This window comes from Parus major, chromosome 25LG1 (genome assembly GCF_001522545.3).
Source record: "Parus major isolate Abel chromosome 25LG1, Parus_major1.1, whole genome shotgun sequence".
Taxonomy (NCBI): Eukaryota; Metazoa; Chordata; class Aves; order Passeriformes; family Paridae; genus Parus; species Parus major.
The window spans coordinates 708,182-727,811 of record NC_031793.1 but is presented as its reverse complement, the minus strand read 5'-3'; the positions used below and the strand labels follow the sequence as shown (position 1 = coordinate 727,811).

General features: G+C 56.3%; 2 protein-coding genes across 3 annotated transcripts; both read right to left on the bottom strand.

The window, feature by feature from the left end:
- Window positions 1-267: 267 nt before the first annotated feature.
- Window positions 268-9,887, bottom strand: SLC25A44 (solute carrier family 25 member 44). Its single transcript, XM_015650135.2, has 5 exons — window positions 9,744-9,887; window positions 5,916-6,025; window positions 4,868-5,591; window positions 2,842-2,969; window positions 268-2,433 (listed from the first exon to the last, which is right to left on the bottom strand). The coding sequence occupies exons 3-5, from the start codon at window positions 5,487-5,489 to the stop codon at window positions 2,242-2,244; spliced, it is 942 nt and encodes a 313-aa protein (XP_015505621.1). The 5' UTR covers window positions 5,490-5,591; window positions 5,916-6,025; window positions 9,744-9,887; the 3' UTR covers window positions 268-2,241.
- A 370-nt stretch (window positions 9,888-10,257) lies between these two features.
- Window positions 10,258-18,930, bottom strand: SEMA4A (semaphorin 4A). Of its 2 annotated transcripts, XM_015650131.2 has the most exons (15): window positions 18,789-18,930; window positions 15,838-15,975; window positions 14,703-14,863; window positions 14,529-14,591; window positions 14,349-14,447; window positions 13,739-13,847; window positions 13,511-13,627; window positions 13,283-13,413; window positions 12,846-13,015; window positions 12,619-12,769; window positions 12,190-12,379; window positions 11,986-12,101; window positions 11,741-11,904; window positions 11,555-11,667; window positions 10,258-11,464 (listed from the first exon to the last, which is right to left on the bottom strand). In XM_015650131.2, exons 2-15 carry the CDS (start codon window positions 15,971-15,973, stop codon window positions 10,842-10,844), a joined length of 2,343 nt encoding a protein of 780 aa, XP_015505617.1. In that variant the 5' UTR covers window positions 15,974-15,975; window positions 18,789-18,930; the 3' UTR covers window positions 10,258-10,841. The 2 variants fall into 2 exon arrangements, with proteins under 2 accessions (XP_015505617.1, XP_033375627.1); XM_033519736.1 differs by lacking the exon at window positions 18,789-18,930 and having other exon boundaries at window positions 15,838-18,301.
- Between the last annotated feature and the right edge of the window lie 700 nt (window positions 18,931-19,630).

Genomic DNA, 19,630 nt, shown 5'->3' with positions numbered 1-19,630 from the left:
AAAAAAAGACACATTTCCCATGTAGCAGCCAAGCAGAAGCCAGACCGCGTCCTCTGGGCAGCTCTGGCTCATAGCTGCTTCCACGTGCTCCAGCCGGCTTTCCCTGGCTCCTTCAGCCACTGAGCAGCCTCTCGTCACTGTTCTCAGGCAGCTCACATCTCTCTCCTAGTCCAAAGGCAAAGGGTGAATCCCTTTCTGTGACATGACAAAAAGCAGCAGCCTCCCCTGGCGTGGAGAGTCTTGTGCTTTTAAACGCAGGCACCAAACTGAAGGTCTCTCAAGTTTATTAGTTGTCAAGAATGTTGCTGGTTACGAGAGGAACATTAAGTTTGACAGTGTCTCCCCACACTGGTGCTGCCGCCCCTCCATGCCCAGGGACTGACCCTGCTGCACTTGGCAGAGGTCGATTGTCATTGTTCCTGTTAATATTAGTGTTACTGCTGCCTTGCCATTTGGGGTGCTGCTGTTCTGCTTCTCAGAGCAGAATCTGTTATTAGAGCAAGAGCTGACTGGTGTCAACTTTTAAACAATGAACAGGTGACCAGAGCAGGTGCAGAAGGTGCTGCTACAACAACTCCACCAGAGGCTCCAGCATCCACTGCCTTTCTGAGCACTGCAAGAAACAAAACTGGGATGAATAGGGCTTTGATGATTCACCCACAGCCCCATCACAGCACTGCACCATAGAATCAAGCTCTGCCCTTAGCAGAGAAGCCTCTCCCACCTCAGCAGCAGCTTCAGCACTCTCCATCTCCAGCACATATGTCTGTGGTATGTCCAGTGCCTGCTGGGCAGGGACAATACTGGGATGAAGGGCAGAGACACACTTGGTGAGTCCCCTCGGGAATAGACAGCCCAGCAACAGCCACAGGTCAGCAGGATCAACACCTCAACCAAAATTCCTGGTTTTGGCAGACGGGGAATGGCAGTGGTGCACTCTGTTTCTGGAGGTGCATCCTGAACCCCCCCAGATGTGGCTAACAGAGACAAGCACCATGTGTGGGCTGGCAGCATGAAAGGCAAATCTCAACCACCAAGAACAGCAGAGTACAGTCAAACAATCCCTTCCCTGCCCCTCCCCAAAAAGCAGCCTCTTGTTTCATCCCCCTGAAGTTTTCACCTGGTAAAATACAGACCATAGCTCAGGCTTCTGATCCAGCAATTGTGCAAAACATTATTCTTGCCCTTCCCAAACTGGATGAGCAGAATTTAAGCTCATGAAGCGAACCATCACTTCTTATTCAATATGAACATGCCTGTCAGGTTTGAACTGGATCAAAGGCCAGCACAAGGTTTTTCCTTCCCCACCTCCTATCTAATTGTAGCTCAAACCCCATTCAGCTATCATCCAGCTGCCAGCAGCACCACAATCAGACACTTTCAAATGGCATTTCTGGGCTAAAACTAACTAAGGTGGGAAGTGGCAGCAGCCACTTTGAACATGCAGGATTGACATACTGAACAAGGCCACAGGACAACCATTCAGTTCCCCAGAAATCAGAATAAGCTTCCCTAAAATAAAATAAAAAAAATTAAATTACAATAGATTAAAAACACAGGCTAGGTGTCAAAACCGCCATCAGCTAATTCCAAACAGCCAGCCCAGCTCCTGACTTGCTATCAGCCAGCTTGCTGTTTGGAGGATGAGAGACAGGGAACATTTTCCAGGAATATACAAAACAAGTATGTAGATCTATTCAAAACACAGTAAATCAGGTCTGAAGGGGTCCCAGGTTATTCTTGTCTCACATCTTCTAGAAATAAATGCAGGTAATTGGAAAGTCACTTGTCTATTTTCTGCTTCCAGCTTCCCCACAGCACAACTGCCACTAGAGACATCCCACCAGAGGGTTCTGCTGCAGGCTGTGAGATTCCTCTCCTTGGAAGTTTGGCAAAGATGAAAATAATTTAAAGAGAATAAACTGGCTTTTTGCTTAAGCCAGTAAGTCTTTAATTTAAAAAAAAAAAAATTAATAACTTGCCAGGATGCGGTCACACACCTGGAATGGACTGTCCCAGGCAAACAGCACTGCCAAAGGTCACAGTTTAAGCAAAACCAGCAGCAGACCATTGTATGACACACAAATCTAAAGAGGTGAAGTACAGTTGCTTTTGCATCTGCCTTGTGCTGTGAAACCAGCCAAAGACAAAGGCACAGCAGCTGTGTCGCATCCCAGGCTCTCCCCTGCAACAGTCCAGACTCAGAGGATTCATAGGAAGGTTCTCCTCCACCAGCTGCCTCTACCAGTGCCTTGAGTCCACCAGCTCTGGGCGCAGGCTCAGCTTCTTCAGCGTTTCGTACCCCACCACGATGACAATGGTGGAAGGAGTGGCCGAAATGATTCGGGCAGAGAGGCCTTTAGTCAGCCCCCAGGGACCTTCCTCTGCAATAAGCTGTTTGAAGGTGAGAATGATGGAGCTCTTGCCTTCCACCTGCAATACCAGAACAAACATTGACTGAGCTGCCAGACTCCATACTGAGGTGCTCTGGGGCTCTGCTGCAACTGAACACTCTGGAGACAACAGATCAGCCAGTCCAACAGCCTTGATCTGGTCTCCAAAACTCCCTGAGGAGGGGAGCAAAAAAAGCACAAAGTTTCAAGGAAGCAGCAGGAAGCACCTCTCCCTTTCTGAAAAGAAAGCCTGCCTGAGCAGGCCAGGCCAGCACTGCCAGCCTTGCTCCCTGGGCTCCTCTTGTTAGTGCTGAGGGCTAATTAAGCAGCTATTATCCAGGATGAAAGGCCCAGGGAGAGCAGGGAAGCAGCTCACCTGAAACCACAGAGATCACAGAACCGAGGCTGAACCCCACCCTGCACTGTGCCAAGCACACTGAGCTCTTACCTGGACCCGAGCCCTCACCACATCCATGGGGTTGGTGAGTGTGGAAGCTGTTGCAGCTGCAAGTGGCCCTGATATTGCTTGCAGAAGGAGGTGGGGACAGTCTTTAGGAGTCAAACTCGAAAGCTGTTCTGGGAAAAGGAGAAAGAGGAAAGCTTCAGACTTTCAGCGGCTGCTTGTAATTTCTTTAACTCCACCCCCTAACTCCAACTGATCTGCAGTGGGCAGAATCCCTGATTTACAGCCTGCCAGCTCCTTCCCACAGAATCTGCAAGTGGTGCTTCCTACACCAACCAGAAAACTGGCACAGCACAAGGAGCAAGACTCATCACACTGGTGGCTCCAGGATACTCCCCATGCTTTGTCCCACAGCCTCCCATCAGCTGCCACACTGGCTCTCAGGCCTGTGGGGCAAACTGGACACAATGAGCTCCCATGTCTTCCAAACAGCCCATGAAAATACCCACCCTCTTTAGAAGGTGGTGGAAGCCTTAAGAGAAGATTTTATTGGAAGGTGTCTGCAGAGGTTTGCACAGAAAGCTGTCACTACAGGGCACACTGCCCAGGAGACACCCTGGTATCCCACTGTGGATCCCTAAGGAAAAAACCACCATGTAGGGCCAGATTTCCTCACTCTGCTCCTGCTGCCTAGCCAATAGGCTTTGAATCTCCCACACTCTTATTGGTTGTAGTTGAAGAGAAGACTGTTCAAAAGCCTCATTTTTTTTGGACAATGTGGAAGCCTGTCTGGTGGGAGGGAAGGAAGTGGCTCTGTTCGAGACCTCAAACATTGACTGGAATCAGGGTCAGCAGTGTCCTTTGAACCTGAGGAGGGTTCAGTGACCCCCTGCTGCTGCTCCAGGGATTGGGAAATGCAGCCAAAGCAGAGACATTCATTAACAGCTGGGGCTTCTGTTTCCCATCATCTTGATTTCCATGGAGAAGACAGGGAAAGAACAAACACCTGGAAGCTGAGAGCTCTGATCTCTCCGTATCAACTGCCTTGTTCTTACATGCCCTCCTTTGAGCCCTTTTGGCATGAAAATCTTACAGTTAGTACAGTGGGTTTTGGTCTTATAAACTGTTGACATGGAGACTGATGGGAACACTCCTACAAAATACAGACCAACGTGCCAAGCTGCCACTGCCATTTAAATGCAGCCCAGATGCAGAAACAATGCTTTCTCTAGCTACTAGAACACTGGAAAGCAAACAGGACCTTTGAGACATCTGGATTTTGAAGGACAGGTGACCTCCAAGATGTACTTTAGGCCCAGTGCAGCAAAACCCAAACTGCTCATTACTACCACCTTTTGGCAGAAATTAGGTAACTAGATGCCTAAAAGCCATGTGCAAAGCTGCACAGCAGAAGGTGGAAATAAAAGGACCATCAGAGGTGGAAATAAACCATAGCTGGCCAATACCTTTAGCCTTTGGAAACAGCCTAAGGAGTATGAGAACATGAGCTACAAAGAACATTCTACTGAGTGCAGTTTTTAATCACAAGACTCAGTTGACAAAACTGAAGTAACACCTGACAGAAACCCAGGGAAGATTTGGCCCTTGCCTCTGCCTGTTTGGTTTTGCCATGAGATTTGAGGCTGTCAAAGTCCCTTTGCCATATATGAGATTCCTGGGTCCACATGAACTGAAAGATGAACTACACTTACACAGTGGTTCCAAAACTCTGCCCAACACAAGAGCCTTCCTCACTCCCGTAGAGAAGGCATTATTTGGGATTAGTGGAAGAGAAAGTTAAAGCAAATGCATAAAGCCTCACTTGCCTAGAACCATCCAGTTTGCAGTCCTATAGCACTTGGACCCCTTGTTCTGCATTGAAACACTTCTGCCCTGTTAAATTTCCACCCAACACCTGCAGAATTCCAACCAGATACAGCTCCTTAGGACAGATTCTGCTCCCACCCCCAGAAAGAAAGCAAATCATGCTGAATCCACAGTGTCAAGAGTTGATCCAAGGGGCTTCTGGGTCTCCTGGGATAAGATACATTTCAAGCCTCCTTTCACTTACCAGCATAGAAGTGGTAGAAGGGCCACCAGACCGCACTGTTGGGAATATAAGTGAGCAGTGAGGCCACGTAACCCCTGTAGAAGCCTCTAAAACCGTCAGCCTTGAAAATCTGTACAATGATGTCCTTGGTTTGACCAAAGACTAGCAGACGCTTGCCATCTTGGTTTTGCACCTTGAACCTGCCCATGCTTTCCCCCTTCCTCTGCATCATGAGGTGCTGGGAGACGACATCGATGGGCACCGTGATGCTCTGGGCCACCAGGGAGGCTGAGCCGCCAGCCACCAGGGACTTCACAGCGTTGTTGTTGTTGTACCGTGACACGTACTTCCGAGTGAGCTCATATGTTGTCACGTAGCACTGTCCCGAGATCAGGGTGAAGGTGTTGACCAAAAAGCCACGGTAGAGCCCAGCTGCCCCTTCTGTCCGCAGGATTTTCACAAAGGCATCGAAAGTCCCATTGTACAGGCTCTTGCCCTTCTGCACCTGCAGCCGCGTCCGGATGAGCGTGAAGGGGTAAACGCTCACCCGGATCATCATAGTCATGCAAATCCCAAACACATAGAATTTCCTTTTGTCCAGGTGCTCCCACTCAATGATGGGGATGTTGCGTTTGTCCTCCATGGCTCCTTGGGGTCAGGCAGGAGAGGTCCAGAACTCAAAGGTACGGGGCAGATCCAGACCCAGCCTTCCAGCCTTGACCAACTAGACTGCAAGTGCTGGCACCTGAAATGAGAGACCCCTTGGGTAGAGGACAAAGCCCCGTTCGCTACAACCACCCACATCACCTCAGACTTTGCTGACTCTCAGCCCTTGCACAACATTGTGCCAGCCGAGCAGAGGGACTGTGACCTCCAGAGGCAGGGCCCTGCCATGTGGCTGATGGTGACACCTGATGTCACCGTGGCTGTTTTCTGAGCTCCAGCAGCAGCTGGCACACGTGGCAGCTCTCACCTCAGCCCAGACTGCTCTGTGGGAAAGGAAAGCTCCCACACTTTGGGAAGCAGGCTGAGAGCCAGCAGATGAGCACCACTCCGGCAGCACACACACCTTTTAATGGACACGCAAGGTCAGGATGGCCAACCAAAGCAGCTTCTCCCCAGTCATTCCAGGTCTGTGATGCTCCCAGCTGTCAAGACATCACTTTTCAGTTCCCGGATCTGTACAAAGGAGAAAGTGACAAGTCCTTTTGTGTTCCTAGATTCCCTGCATGAATTAGACACATTTCTTTAGGCACTTCCATTCCCATCTTCCTAAAGATGGAGGGTGATGAGAAGGTGAAAAGGGGAACAACAATGGGAAAACAAGGCAAAACAGCCAGGGAGAGTCTCCACACTGATGACCAAGACCCTGAAAAGAAAGGGTTAAATCACAGCCCAGGATGTCTCTGTTGAGCTGCTTGTCAGCTACATGAGCAAAGTTCACCCTCCCTTCCAACACTCCGTCGCTGCTTCTGGTCTGACAACCCCCCTTCCACTGCTGGCTGTGCTCAGAGCACCAGAAATGGGGAGGATGAGGAGGGAGGGGCTGGTTTAGCCTCCCCCAGCCCCAATTGCTGCAGCTCATCACCATGTCCCAGCAGGCACCAACTGCTTCTCCACAACCAGGCTCCTGGTACTTTCAGCTGCTGTAATTAGTAAATTAACTTGCTGTATGATTAACCAAGCTTGGCTTAAGGGAACCTATGCACAGGGCCAGGCAACAAGAGAAGGGCAGCTCAGAGAATCACCCAACACAACATGGACCACTTCACTGCCTGTAAGGACTTAATTTCTGCATCAAATTAATAAAAACCCTGGGCTCTTTGGGTGGCTGAACTTTTGGGAAAGGCTTGACTGCAGCTGGATCATAACTTGCATTCCAGGTGCTGGCAAATGGGTACTGGAAGCATGTGGCCAGGCACGAGCTGAACTGCTGAAGAGAAGAGCTAGAGCAAGAAGCAGGTACAGGAACAAGGCAGCCAAACCCTGTTTGGAAAACAGATTCTCCAAGTGAGAACTCAAAGGGATGGGCAGTCACCACCACACACCGATTTGGGGGCACTTTATGTTACCAAGCCACAACATCAGTGCCTAAAAGGAGCTCCAAGGGAGGGGGACTTGGGACAAGGGCCTGGAGTGATGAGACAGGCAGAATGCCTGACCTGATGAGATATGGGGAAGAAATTGTTCCCTGTCAACGGGGTAAGGCCCTGGCACAGGTTGCCCAGAGAAGCTGTGGCTGCTCCATTCCTGGCAGCATCCAAGGCCAGGCTGGACAGGGCTTGGAACAACCTGGGATAGTGGAAGGTGTCCCTGCCCACTGCAGGGGGTGGGATGGTAAGGGCTTTAGGACACCTTCCCACCCAAACCAGTCTGTGATTCCTGGGGAAATGTCTCAACACTTCAGAATTCATGAACTCACACAGGCCAGAGACATTCTGTTAGAAACACAGTAACAAAACAACTGAAGTTGTTTACCTCTGGCACAGAGAAGAAATTACAGTTTTGAAACTGTGGCAGATCAGGGGTAGGTGTCCCATTATGTGAACATTTCATTGCCCATTGGCCAACAAAATATTTGCTGAACAGGAGCAAACAGCATTACAGGCTACCACAGCTCCTGCAGATGGGCAGAGGAGTTAAAAACACCCAAGGGCACCTGGGTCCAACATCTTTACCATTGTAAAGAGTGACACTTCGCCTTTCCAGGCAGTTGCCTTGGCAGTTAAGGCACAACAAACAGCACAGCTCGGCTAAACAAAGCTTGGATTGCTTTAGTTACAATTACAGCCTTACTGGGTTTGCTAATATTGACATGATTTGACACACAAAGCTTCCTGCACAGGAATTATCTACACACAGCACCTATGAAAACATGATTTGGTTCTTGTTAGAAGTCCCACTAGCTTAATATTTCATTAAAAAAAATAAAATAGAGTCCAGCCAATATGATTCCCTCACGAAGCCTGAGGGTTTAGTCCATACTCCAAATTCCTCTGCCATCCAGGGATGGAACTGAGCTCCCCATAAATGAAAGGGCTGCCTGCAAAAACCATTCGCATTACTGCAATATGAAAAACAAAATACTACTACTACTACTAATAGTAATGAAGTATCCTCGAGCTTTAGTTTTATGTGCACTAGGGCTTTGGGTTTAGAATTTCAGCCATAACTTCTTGAGGAAACAGCTGTACTTCCTCTGGACTCTCACCAATAACTCCTCTCATTTGGGATCTGAGTTAGACAAAGTCACTTTAACCTCATGGACTTTGAGGCACTCAAAGTCCCCCCTGTGTGGAAGAAGGAAGGGATCCTGGCAGCTCCAGGGATGACCAGCATGGCCACAATTCTTACTTTGTCAACATAAAGAGTTTTGCTCAGAGCATTTGATCTTCCAGAAATTTAGACCGAGGCCTTGCTCAGGGCAAAGATCCCATCACACTCATTAAGCAACTCTTTGATTATCTTTCAAGTAATTTTAGGGAGACTGATACAAAAGTAATGGCTACATCTCCTAAGAATTGACCTGCCCTTCAAAACAAGGTACAAGAACACCACAGCTCACAGATCTGTGAGCAGCTCCCGTGCCAAAACCATCCCTCAGTGGTTCCTTCCCACCATGCACAAAACAGCATTTTGTGAAACCCTAGCAGGGGATACCAAGCAGGGTGTCCCTGCTCCTGCTCTCTCGTCTGGGCACAGCCTCAGTCCCCTATATACAGAACTCAACTTAGTATAAATCCCCCCCAGTTTGTCTTTTTAAGGCCACCATGTCAGTGTGGTCCCCAAACTGCTCTTTGCTGCAGCTGGAACTAAAGATGATTCTCTGGCAAACACAGACAGGGCCTTTGTGTGCGCTGGCCAGGGATGTGTCCTGCCCAGCATGCTAATGCCTCAGCACCCGCCTGGGAACCGTCCAGTCAGCGCTGATGCCTGGCACCTCCTTCAGCAAAGAATCACAGAACAGTCTCAGTTGGACAGGACCCGAAGGGCCATGGAGTCCAACTCTTGTGGGGGATCGAACCTTGACCTTGGTGTTATTAGCACCATACGTAATTCACCGAGCTAAGCTAATCGACTGTTCATTCCTTAAATTCACCCCGGGGGGAGCGGATACAGACCCGCGAGGGAGTCCTGGCCATTACCCCGCAGACAACCCGCAGCTCTCCGGAGTAGCTGTGGCTCTGGAACCGATGTGGCAGCGGCACTCTGAGGACAGCACTTCTCTCCCCAGCACCCTCAGCCCTCCTACCCCCTGAGCGAAGCCACCAGCTCTGATCCCTGCACAGCAAAAGCTCGGCCGTGCTCTGAGGCCGTGAACAGCGGCAGAGCTCGGTCCGGGATCCGCTCAAGGTCACTGCCGGGCCAGACGCGTCCCCAGCACCGCGGCTCCGTGTCGCGGAGGTGTCCCCACTGTCCCCAAGCCAGCTTCACCCCTGCAGCCCCGGGGGGCTCTGGCCACTTCCCCGTCCACTCCGGAGGGAACTTCGGCCTCTGCCCTGCTGAGGGTCCCTGGATCCTCCAGCTCTTTTCCCGGTAGCCGTTCAAGCCCTGTCTGTCCCGGGAGGCCTCGCCGAGCCCTTCCCAGTCTGGCCCGGGACCCTCCGGCTCCTTCTCCCGGGGTCTTTCAAGGCCAAGAAGGTCTCAAACCAACCCCCTCCCCCATCCCGGCTTACGTGCACCCCTCTCCAGCCGCCCCCTCTCCCCCACCTGCCGCCCTCCCGTCCAGCAGCGCAGCCTCCACACCTGCCCAGGCCCCCGCTCAGTCTCCGCCGCCCGCACCGGCGCCGGGCTGGGCCGGGCCAACACCGTTAGGCCCTGCCGCGCCGCTGCTGGCCCAGGCCAGGCCTCTCCCCGGCCCGCCGCAGGCCCGGCCCCGGCCCCGGCCCCCCCTCACCTCACGCCGGCGGGAGGGACCCCCGACGACCCCCCGGCCGGCCCGGCCGCACCTCCCCATGGCCGCTCCCCGGCCGGAAGTGACCGGCGGCGTCAGCACCCGAGCGCTGCCGCCATCTTGGGAACGGGCAGAGGCCGCACCGGAAGCGGTCACGCGCTTCCGGCCCGCAGTAAACAGGGCGGCAGGGAGGGGGCGGGCGCCTTAAAGGAACCGCGCCGAATTCCGGCTCTTAAAGGGCCAGCAGCCGCCAGCGGCCGCCTGCGGGGCCCGTGTGCTGCGTGCTGGAGCGGCCGGGGCGCGGCGAGGAGCGGAAAACAGCACGGATGCACTCAGGGGAAAGGAGTGATGGGCGCGTGTGTCCCCCACTGTCCCTGCCCCTCGCTGCACGTGGTGCACACTGGAACGAGTGTCCCTGCACACCCACGCGTGTTTCCCTGGCCCAGGCCTTGCACACCCCCAGGCGCATTGTCCAAAAGCCCCCGGGGCTACTCCATGGACCCAGCAACGCGAGGCATTGAGTTTTCGTGTTTTTAATAAAAAAGCAAAGAGCAGGAAAATTTACAGCTGGTTTGACTTTAAAAAGGCAGATCAATGACATCGGAAATCGGATGGGGGGTGGGGGGACAGCTAGGGAGAAGTGGGGGGCTCTGCCACCCCGGGGACCCAAGGGTCGGGATCATGCAGCGTTGAGGGGCGCTGGCAGTGCAGGGTGAGTGCCCCTGGAGTTGGCTTGTGGAGCTCATTGAGCACAGCTTGCCCCGTGTTGAGGCTTTCATGAAACCTGGGATTTTTTCATGACTTTAATACCAGTGTCAGCATCTACCATTTCCAGCCGTCCTCACCCTACATCCTTACCCTACAGTCACATTTCTCCTCTGTGACATATCATTTGCCTGTCCCCATGACCTTCTTTCGCCCTCCACTCTCTCCCCATCCCACTCCCTTGCCCCATCCCATCCCCGCTGCTCCCAGGGCCCGTTCCACCTGCTGCCCCAGAATGTGAACCTTACGTTAAAACAGGTGTATTAAATAAAACAAAAACAAAAACCCTTTCACATTCACACCCCTCCCCAGGGTCTCCCTGACCCGCTGGCAGTGTCACGCCGTGTCCCCTGCTGGCACATGGAGTCGGTTATTGTCAACATCGATGTCCCCATCAAGCTGGAGGCAGCAAGCGTGGGAGCCGACATCCTCCTCCTCCTCCTCCTCGGTGGCAGCTCCAGGTGCTGGGGGTTCTCTGGGGCCCCCATTGAGGGGCACCTTCTCCCGGTGGCGCGATGGGGGGCTGTGGGGTGTGCTGCAGCCCCGCACCTTGCTTCGAGCTTTGAGCTGGTCACGGTAGGCGAGGAGGGCCAGGCAGGCAGCCACAGTCAGTGTCAGCGCCAGCAGCACTGTCACCGTGACAAACTGTGGCCAGTATGACCGGGGACTGCCAGCGCCCGAGGACCCCCAGGCCAACTCCTCATCCAGCTCATCCCCCAGTGCCCCCCTGCCAGAGTCCCTGAGCTGGTAGTGAGCCACGGTCCAGGTGTAGCCGTTCTCTGTGGCCTGGCACTTGTAGGTGCCGGCCATTCCCTGCTGCATGATGACCACCAGCGTGTGGTCAGGCAGCAGCACCGTGTGCCCCCAGGCACTGCTGGGCTGCTGCCAGCTGTAGGTGGCCAGTGCGGAGTGGCGAGGGCACAGCAGCTGGACCACGGTGTTCAGCTGGGGGCTGAGCCCTGTGGGTGCAGAGAACAGGGTGACGTGGTGCACCCCATGTGCCCTGTCCAACCCCATGTGCCCCGTCCCACTGTGTTCCCATACTCAACCCTGTATGGCAGGATCCTCTGGGGGCCCCCAGGATCGGGGCATGGCTGCACTCCTCCCACGGTGGCACGTGGTGACCGGGTTCCCTGTCTCAACGTCCTGCAGCCATGCACTCCTGTGGCCGGGAGAACGGGGTCAGCATCCCAACGACCTCCACACCCCCTTCCCGTTCTGGTCCCACTGCTCACGTGTCCTCGGTGGCCAAGCGGGAGGGCCGGCAGGAACCCCTGGGGCTGTGCCAGGCACAGTAAGGGTCCCGTGCCAGCACGCACTCAGCACAGCTCCGGTGCAGGCTGCAGTTGGCCAGTGGGATCTGCAGGATGCCTCTGGAGTAGCCCACATAGAGCACGCCCTGGGGAGGGAGAGGTGCAGGGCTGAGCCTCCCCCCTGAGCCTCCAGTGGCAGTGTTGGATGGCTGTTGGGTGATCCCTACCTTCCCTGGGGCCAGCAGCAGGTTCTTCACTGGCTCTGGCACTGCAAAGAGCTGGATGCTCTCCACAATGTGGGGTCTCTCAGGCAGCTCCACTGCCTTGTGCAGGAGACCTTCGGCTGTGGGGCACAGGGGACATCACCTGGGCTTTGGAGCCAAGGGAAGGCTTGGAGGGGTGACCCCATGTACACCCCCATATAAACCCACCTGTGGCCAGGAACATGACACGATACATGGTCCCCAAGACGCCACGAGTCTCATCTACTGCGATGCGCGTGTAGATGACATCCGAACTCACCAGGAGAGGCCGCCCCTGGATGGGTGACACCTTTCCATCCATTAGGAAATGGTCCTTCATGAAGGTGAGGGCTTTGTCAGAGGAGGGACCCATGGAGCACTGTGGAGGGAGAGAGGGGTCTGTGCTGGTGTGGGAAACTGAGGCACAGGGAGGGGAGGATGTGCTGCATCACTGCACTGCCCTGTGCCAGCATCAGTGGGGTGCAGAGGGACCCTTCTCCTTTCTCATCCCACTTGCAGTGTGAGCTCACAGGGCAAACTGGGATAGACAGACCCCATCTTTTGGGGACCAACATTGTCCCCTGAAAAGTCCAGTCCCCCAAAATGGGCAGGACTCACGCTGCCAGGCCGGGGACTCATGTCGGGGCCACTGTAGACGGTCCAGCGAGAGCTCTCCTTGTTCAGCTCCTTGTACTTGCCCTCGAAGACCTTCTCCAGATCCTCCTGGCTGTAGGCACAGACGGCGGCGCTGCCCGCCCTGCCTGCCTGCCTGCAGGGAGGGACAGCCAGGTGGGCAGAGGCAGGGCACAGGCCCCCGGATTTCCTCCACACCCCTGGGCACTCACCACTGCGAGGTGAAGACGGCGTAGAAGTCGGAGCGGCCGTTGTGGTGGGGCAGGGCAAAGGCGTGGTGGATGACGTTGAAGGGGAAGTGGCCAGCCTGGGAGCACACCAGCTGCGCCTTCAGGAAAGTTGTCCATTTCTTCTGCAGCACCTTGTCCCCCCCTACATCGCTCTGTGGGAGCCAGAGGGTGCTCATTACCAAGGTGACAAGACCCGGTTACTCCCTTTGTCCTCTGTCATTGTCAGGGGACATCCTGACATCGCTGTCATCCCCACAGTGTCATCATCCCATGTCATTGTCCCCATCATCACTGCCTATCACAGTATAACTATTTTCCCTATTATCATCTCCTGTCATTGTCCCACATGGTCCTCATCCCCCATTACTGTACACCCACTGCAGCCCACCATCATTCCCTGCTGTCAGCCCTGCACACACCTTGCAGACGCGGGCCACCCGCGGCACCAGGAGCCGCTCAAAGAAGTCGAACTCGTCCGCTGTCTCCTCGAAGAAGAAGTAGACCTTGTCGTCCCCAGGTATGCTGAAGGAGGCCACGAAGGCAGCATCGGCTACAGGCACAGCCAGGGCAGGTGGGTGAGGAGCTGGAGCTGGGGGGGCTGCAGGCACCTCACCAGGAATCCTCCCCAGGACCGTCCCTCTGCTCACCTGAGAGCCAGCGGAGGAAGTCGTCTGTCTTGAGCAGGGTGCGGGTGCCCAGTGAGCGGGTGATGATGGGCTCGTTGCCCTGGAAGTTGTTCATGGTGCCAGCATAGAGCTCTCCATCTGCCCAGGGACAGAGTGGGGGGTGAGTCGCAGTGAGGACCCCCCACCCTCACCTTCCACTCCGTCCCAGGGATGGGTGCCCATCTGTGAGGCCACTGGCCCCATACTCACCCACCAGCAGGGCTGTGTAGGTGTGCTGGGGATCAAAGGGGCACTGGCCCTTCCCATCCAGGAAGGGTTGTCCTCTGCCACTGGACACCAGTGTGAAGTTTTCCAGGTGCTGTGGAAAAGGGGAGAAAAATCAGACAAAGGAGTGAAAACAACTCCAAATCTGTAGGGAATGACTGTGGAATACCTTGCAGACTTGGGGTGGCCTGTGTCTCCAAGGTGGGTGCAGGGATGATGACAAGGGGTGATGAGAGAGGATGCTGGGGGTACCTGGCTCCTGTCACCTTCCCTCATTTTCATTTTGGGGAGTGGCAGTCCCCACCACGTGCTCAGCACAGAGGAAACTGAAGCAGGGACAGAGAGTCACCTGAGGGGACCCAAAACTGGGGCTTCCCTGCCAGCGGATGAGTTGCTGGCAGCTGAGTGAGAATCACCAAGGGCTCCTTTAGCAGATGGGACACAAAGATGTCCCTCGAGCGGGACACACAGCACCTCCATCCTGGGGACACCTCATGATGCAATTCACTTCTGGGACCATATTTTGTGGGTCCTCGCAGCAACACTGCAGCCTGCCCAGAGACCCCCTGCACCCTCTCCTGGGGAGGACACTCACAATGTAGGTGCATGCAGGGCTGAAGGCGTAGGTCCCACAAACGTAGAGGTGGGTCTGGTTGAGGGCCACCAGGACTCGGATGAAGTTGAAGCACTCAGTCTGAGGGAGAAATTGCAGAGTTGGGTGCTGAGCACCCCAGTAGCTTTGTGGGACCCCTGAGCCTCCACAAGGCCAGCTCACCTCTTGGCTCTTCTTCTTAAAAGCACATTCGGAGGTTTTCTTGGCTGTGGGTCCCCACATTATCTGCAAAGGGAATGAAGATGTTCCTGGGCTGTTGAGCCCAGCCCCGCCAGGAAACTGAAACAGGCGGATGCGCCTCCCCCTCCCACCTCTCCAAAAGTGGTGGCTGCTCACCGAGGCTTTGGCACGGATGCTGCCAGGGGTGCCAACAGTGAGGGCCAGCACCCAGTCGCGTGCCCCCACATACAGCTCGTCCTTGCTCTCATCCAGGAGGAAGATGTCGTAATGGGAGACGTTATCCTGGCTGAAGTGGGTGAGGGTCCGCCGGGGGTCCCCTGGCAGGAGCAAAGGAGGTGACAGGACCCAAGGGGTAACACACACACCACCACCACCACCATCTGTGTGCGGATGTGGCAGCAGTTGCCATTGCGGCTCACGTTACATCTCACACAGGAAACATGGTGCACTTCTTCCTTTTCAGCTCCCACACCACCATCACCCCTTCACCCTCCAGGTCCCCACCTCCCCCTATCCCCTCCAGGTCCTACTGCAAGACCTGAACATCCCTGAGCTGCAGAACCCCAGAAATGGGGTGCATTTTCCCCCAAGCTGTGTCTGTGATGCTTTGGGACCATGGCCAAGGGCAGTGCTCTGTTTGGGGGATGCACTGCCCCAGGGTGCCACCCTGGAGGGATTACAAGCCCCCAAGGTGTCAGACTAGGGGGCTCATCAGCCCCCAGGGTGCCCTCGGGTACAGCCAGGGACTGCAGATTCTCATTAATCCCCACCAGGCACCGAAACTGGGGGACTTTTGCAATTCTGGGCATGGCTTCATGGGGAAAGGGAAGTGAGTGACACTGCAGTCAGGGCTGGAATGGCACGACCCTGCCATGGGGCACAGACCCTCTTGCAGCCCAATTACTACATCGCAGCCCCCCAAACTCCTGCTTTGCCACCTGCCTGCCCTTCAGCTGGACATTGCCATGCCCTGTCCCTTCCAGAAGCAGCCTTTCCTCCCCGCAGGGTGACCCTGAGCAGACCCTGGGTGCCAGGTGGGGGACAAAATCGCTGTTGGATCTGGCCCATTGGGTACCAAGCAGCCCCATCTACTCTCATCCCCCACTGCATCACCTGCGGCCACTGGCACTGTCTCCAGCCCCACGTGAGGGTCAGTGATGGGGCGGGGGGACTATGATGGGGGGCAGCCCAAGGTTCCTGGTGCTGGATGCTCAGTCCTGCGGATGGACACTCTCCCACGCTGTGTGTCCCCCTCCCCAGCTGTCCCAGCTCTTCCCGGTGCCGTACTCACCGCTGGGGAAGGTGACGCGGGGCAGGGGCTCTGCGCAGAGCATGGCAGCCGGCACCACCACCCCACAGAGCAGGCGAAGGGCGGCGGGCATGGCGGGGGGCGGCGGAGACGCGCCCCACGAGGATCCCACCACCATCCCTGCGGGGAGGGCAAGGGTGAGGGCACACGCTGCTGGGCTGCGTGTCGCTTCACCCGGCGGAAACAAGACAGGGGAAGGAGCACCCGACAGAGAGGCGGGGGATGGGGGGGCCCTCAGCGCCTCCAGCCGCACGTGGTCCCCCAGTTTGGGCACGAACTTCCCACTGCTACACCGGCAGTCAGAGATGTCCCCTCGCCCAGCGGGGCTCCTGCACCAAAATCTATGCCACTGTCAGAGATATCCCCTCACCCTCCGTGGCTCCTGCATGGGGGCCCCGGCACAGGCGTGTCCAGATGCCTTTGCTCCCGGAGCCTCAGAGCCCATTCCCATCAGGGATTCCTCTGCCTGGCTCCATCAGTTATCAGAGCGTCCACAAAACGGGGTGGAACACACACACAGGAACCCCCTTCTTGCAGTTCTTTCTGCAGCTCATGCCAGAAGCACTGGGGAAAGAGCCACGGCTCAAGAACCTTGCCGTCCCCAGGACCCCTTTGCTTACGGGCACCGTGTACCCAGCGAGCGGCATTACCTCTGTGGCGGGCGAGGACAGAGCCGCTCACCTCCACCCCTGCAGCACGGGCACCAGGCAGGGGCCTGAGCCCTGGGGGCTGTGGCCACCGGGCTCCCGTGGGCCCATGCCCTGGATCCAGCTGAAGCTCCCAGCCCGGCTCGTGCTGGGCTCGCTGCAGCCCGGCCCAGCCCAACCCAGCCCTGCGTGGCTCCGCCGGGACTGCGGGAACCTGAAAGTCCTGCTGGAAGAGGACGAGCCTCGGCAGGTTGGGGCAGTGGGCGCCTGCGCCCGCCTTCCCTGCCTCGCACCCCCGCAGGGACAGCAGCGAAGCCTGGTGGAGGCAGCTGGGAAGGGAACCAGGAGCTCTGCTCCTCCGGCTGAATGCCCGGGGGGTGAAGTGGATGAAAGATGTGCTCAGATGCCTGAGTTTGTTCGTTGGGGAAATCTTTAGGGTGAGGAAAACGATGGCATTTTTCCTGTGGATTGTGCGGACCAACAGTGGGCCTGAGCATCAGCCCCAAAAACAGCCCCATGGGGACAAGCAACACCCAGAAAACCAGCCCCCCAGGGCTAAGCGCTGCTCCCCACAAACAACCCCACGGGGCAGAGCATCACGCAAAGCTCCCGCAAAATGTTCCAGGAACCTGCCTTCCTGGAGATTCCATCCTTAACCCCAGGCAGCTCTGGGATGGCTGTAGGCAACAAATCCCCCAAAACCAAAGCCCTGGAATTCCTCAACATCACAGCCATACCTGAAGTACCCCGATATCCCTCTGGACAAGGCTGGGGAGCATCCTGCCCTGTTGGAGCTTCCTTACCTGCCTCTCCCGTCCCCACAGCAGCCCACCAGGACATGGAGCCCTGGGAGGGCAGCTCTGTCCTCACCACCTTGCTTGGCTGGGACAGAAGCTCCTTGTGAGCACAGAAAGTAGGTTACTCTGCCCCGGATTTCCCACTTGGCGAAGGGCTGGCTGAGGGACGGGGCCGCACGGAGCCTTGGACCGGCCGCATTGTTCTGCCCTGGGCCAGAGCCACAGAGGCTGCGGAGGGGGAGGAGGGATGGGAATGGGAGCAGAGGCTCCTTGGCGAGGCTGAAGGCTTGACTGGGGCTGTGGTGGGGCTGGGGAAAAGCGCCAGAGTGTTCCCCAGCATGAGCCAGGGCTGATACAGGATGTTAGGTGACAGCAGCCTTGAGGCTGCTCCAGCAGCGTGGGAAGCTGGAATCCCTTCTCAGCCCTGTCTCTCCTCTTATTTGGGTCCCCTGGTCACAGTGGTCTGGAGGCATGGTGGGGGACGTAATTTACAGCCTCCCTATATAGGATTTGGCACAGGGGAGCAAGTGCCACCAGGAGTCTCTCAACACTGGGGTGGTTTAGTTTCCCCTGGTACTTTCAGGTTGACCACAGCTGTGACTTCATGGGTCTTGCTCCTGCTTGGATCTTCACCTGGAGGATTCTCTCTAAGCCAGTGAATATTGTGCTGTCAGTGAACACCCACACTCCCTGCAAAGAGCACATCACCTGCCACGGGATGGAGCCAGGCCCAGCCCTTGCGCTCAGCAAGGTGAGTTGTGATGGATGCAGGGCAGGTGTGAAGCTGGTGGCACCGATCTCCAGCTGCTCAGACATTCCTCGCGCCTCAATTTCCCATAGCAGAGTTTGGTCCTTCTCTGCAGCTGGACTGCAATCCCCTGCCCATGTCACATCCCAGGAGCATCCCTGTGGTGTGGGGGGTGCGGGAATGCTCCTGGGATGCTGGGAGGATCCCACCCAAGAAGGGCTGGGACAGCTCAGCCTGGGGGAAGCTCCTTCAATCCCCCTGGGTCTGGAGCAGGGTGTGTGTGTGTGTGTGTGTGTGTGAGATATAAGGACATGGGAGGATGAAGGGGAGGAATTTGGGGGGTGTACACAAGAGGAAATGGGAGACGATTGTGTCAATGGGGGTGTTCCATACAAAGGTGAGGAGAGCTGGGGGGTTGCAGGTCAGAGAGAGAAGGATGTGCAGGGGGTGTTGAGGGGTGGAGGAGGTATGGAGGGGTGCACAGGTTACAGGGGAAAGGGGGGTTGGGAGGAATGTAAACGCAGGGAGTGCGGGGGGCTGCCAGGGGGGTGCCGGCGGGGAGGGTCTCCCCAGGGCCGGGACCTCAGCCTCTTTGTTGCTGTCTGGCAGTATCAGCGCTGGGGGTCCCCCAAGCCCAACCCCACTATGGCGACTTCCCCCTTCCTGCTCGACCTCCCGCCCACGAGGAGCCTCCCCAGACCCTCCCAGGCCCCCCTCGGGTCGCGGTGCGGCGGTACCGACCTGCGGCGAGCGGGCGGGAGCAGCATCCCCCGGCCCCGCATCCGGCTCACGTCGCCATGGCTACGGCTGAACCTCGCTGTCCGCGGCCCCCCCGCACCGACAGACCCTGACGGATGGACACGGGGCTGCGGACCCCGAGACCCCCGCGCCGGGACACGGCCCCGCGCATGGAGGGTGGGCGCACGAGTGGGCAGTACCTCCCCTACCCCACACACCCCACCGACACCCCCAGCCCCAGGAGGTGCAGGGACACCCCTCTACCCCCACACGTGATACATCCAGCTCCTGTCCTGACACATTCCTGTGTTCCCATGGCTACACCGGGGCCCTTCGCCCCAGTTTTGTTCTCAGCTTTTGGCAACAAGTCCCTGCACCCCCATGTCAACACGTCCAGATCCAGACCCTATCTCATCCCCACACCCCAACCCTGCATCCCCATTCCTGTCTCAGCCCTCCCCCCGACCCATCCCAGGTGAGTGCTGCTGGCTCTGGCTTCCCACGCTACATGGATTTGGGGGGTTCTAGGAGGAGACCTGGGGTGCAGCTGTGGCTCCAGGCTGCACATGTTCCCCTCACACAGCATCTGCAAATTTTGGTTTATGACATTTCCCCCTTGAAATTTCCTTTGCCAGAAAGCCTGGCCCTGCTGGTGCTTGCAGACCCCACTCCTCCTGTGGAACTTTCCCCCTTTGCCTTCCCAGCTGTGTGAGAGCACAGTGCCATGAGCCCCAAAACAGGATTCCCAGCCACCACTTCCCCCTCTGCAGCCACCTTCCCCATATGACCTCAGCCTTGCACACCCTCAGCCCAGGCACTGGCAAGGTTCCAGCCTCTGCACCAGC